The 2,142-nt window shown below is 46.7% G+C and overlaps 1 protein-coding gene across 1 annotated transcript; it reads left to right on the top strand.

The window, feature by feature from the left end:
• Positions 1-589: 589 nt before the first annotated feature.
• On the top strand, positions 590-2,131 carry LOC117940289 (zinc finger E-box-binding homeobox 2-like; the record flags this gene model as incomplete). Its single annotated transcript, XM_034865620.1, has 3 exons — positions 590-646; positions 1,153-1,299; positions 1,968-2,131. Coding segments are annotated over 3 exons (368 nt in total), but the record flags the coding sequence as incomplete, so codon positions are not given.
• Between the last annotated feature and the right edge of the window lie 11 nt (positions 2,132-2,142).

The raw sequence follows: 2,142 nt of genomic DNA on the forward strand, positions 1-2,142 counted from the left end.
CATGGAGTCTGGTGGAGATATGCTGCTCTATACACACTTAAAGTAGGGATTATTTACATGGAGTCTGGTGGGTTTGGTGATGGTGATCTGGTTCATGTTAAACTGAAAGGATCTTACTCTTTAACTACAAGGTCTATCTCTGTATGGATCCATCCCATAATGTTAACTAGTATAATACCCAAAATCCCCTTTAATGTAACATAGTCCACACAGTCCTCAGTTGTCTTAATGTTGTCAGAACAAAGAAATGAAAGAGAAAGAGCACAAACAGGAAGAGAAAGAGAGAGAGAAAAAAAGAAAGGGGAACAAAGAGAAGAAGAAGAAGGTAATTATTGCTCCATCTTGTCTCTCGAGGAACTAGAGGAATGAAAACAAAAGACACCATTTTACTTCCTTTAACAACAAGGGCTCTTATTGTGAAAAACACAATTCTGCTTCTTCCTCTTTTATCACATGAAATTAAATATAATTAACATATATATTACTATTACTAGAAGAAGAATTCAACGTTTGAGGCTTGTTTTTAGTTGTTTCGTGGCGTTTTGTAATATATTAATAAATATTTGGGTTTTCTGGTTTTATGGAACAGAAAACAGGAAAGAGGAGCACGAAGCCGTCGGTCCGGAGGCCGCGCCGCACGCTGCAGGTCAGACGCGTTATACACATAAATATACATATATATATGTATGTATATATATATATATATATATATATATATATATATATATACAGTATACAGCATATATATATAGCTTTTTATTGATAGATTGGGGCGGCTGTGGCTCAGTGGTAGAGCGGTTGCCTGCCAATCTGAAGGTTGGTGGTTCGATCCCCGCCCCTGCAGTCATTGTCGAAGTGTCCTTGGGCAAGACCCTGAACCCTGATTGGCCCCCGGTGCTGCCCATCTGTGTGTGAATGTTTATCTGATGAGCAGGTGTGTAGATGTGTGTGAGTGTGTATCTGATGAGCAGGTGTGTAGATGTGTGTGAGTGTGTATCTGATGAGCAGGTGCCACAGTGTATGAATGTGTGTGAATGGTGAATGTCTCCTGTAGATGTAAAAATGCTTTGAGCAGTTGTTAAGACTGGAAAAGCGCTATATAAATACAGCACATTTACATTTAGTTTTCTTCTTCTGTGGTTTGTGCTGTAGGTAAGCGTCGTAACGGAGACCGTCACCCAGCAACCATCGCCGAGTACCTGCAGCGCAGCGACACCGCCATCATTTACCCAGAAGCCCCGGAGGAGGTGACGCGTCTCGGCACGCCAGAGACCGCCGGACAGGATGAGACCGAGCACGGTGAGGACAGACACGTAGAGACAGAGGACAGACACATGGAGACAGAGGACAGACCACATAGAGACAGATGACAGACACATGGTGACAGAGGACAGACACATGGAGACAGAGGACAGAGACATGGAGACAGAGGACAGACACATAAAGACAGAGGACAGACACATCAGAGGACAGACACATGGAGACAGAGGACAGACACATGGCCACAGAGGACAGACACATGGCGACAGAGGACAGACACATAGAGACATAGGAAAGACACATAGAGACAGAGGACAGACACATGGCGACAGAGGACAGACACATAGAGACAGAGGACAGACACATAGAGACAGAGGACAGACACAAGGCTACAGAGGAGAGAGATGGAGACAGAGAGATTAGGGTATAAATAGATAATAATATGTGCAGATTTTGTTGTCCCCTGACGTCTGTTCCCTGACCTCTGTCTTCTGTCCCCTGTCTCCTGTCCCCTTACCTCTGTCCCCTTTCCTCCGACCTCTGTCCCCTGTCTCCTGATCCCTCTCCCCTTACCTCTGTCTCTGGACCTCTGACCTCTGTCTCCTGTCCCCTGACCTCTGTCCCCTGTCCCCTGACCTCTGTCCCCTGACGTGTCCCCTAACCTCTGTCCCCTGACCTCTGTCCTTTGTCCTCTGTCCCCTGTGCAGAACTGCTGTCCGGCGGCGGGGACGTCTTCTCTGCGCTGCTTTCCTGTCCGTACTGCGAGCGCGGCTACAAGCGTCTCACGTCTCTGAAGGAACACATCAGATATCGTCACGAGGACGTCAGGGACACCTTCAACCCCCGCACACACACCCCCCCCCCACAACAGGTAACACACAC

This window comes from Etheostoma cragini, unplaced genomic scaffold, assembly GCF_013103735.1.
Source record: "Etheostoma cragini isolate CJK2018 unplaced genomic scaffold, CSU_Ecrag_1.0 ScbMSFa_2117, whole genome shotgun sequence".
In the NCBI taxonomy this organism is placed as follows: domain Eukaryota; kingdom Metazoa; phylum Chordata; class Actinopteri; order Perciformes; family Percidae; genus Etheostoma; species Etheostoma cragini.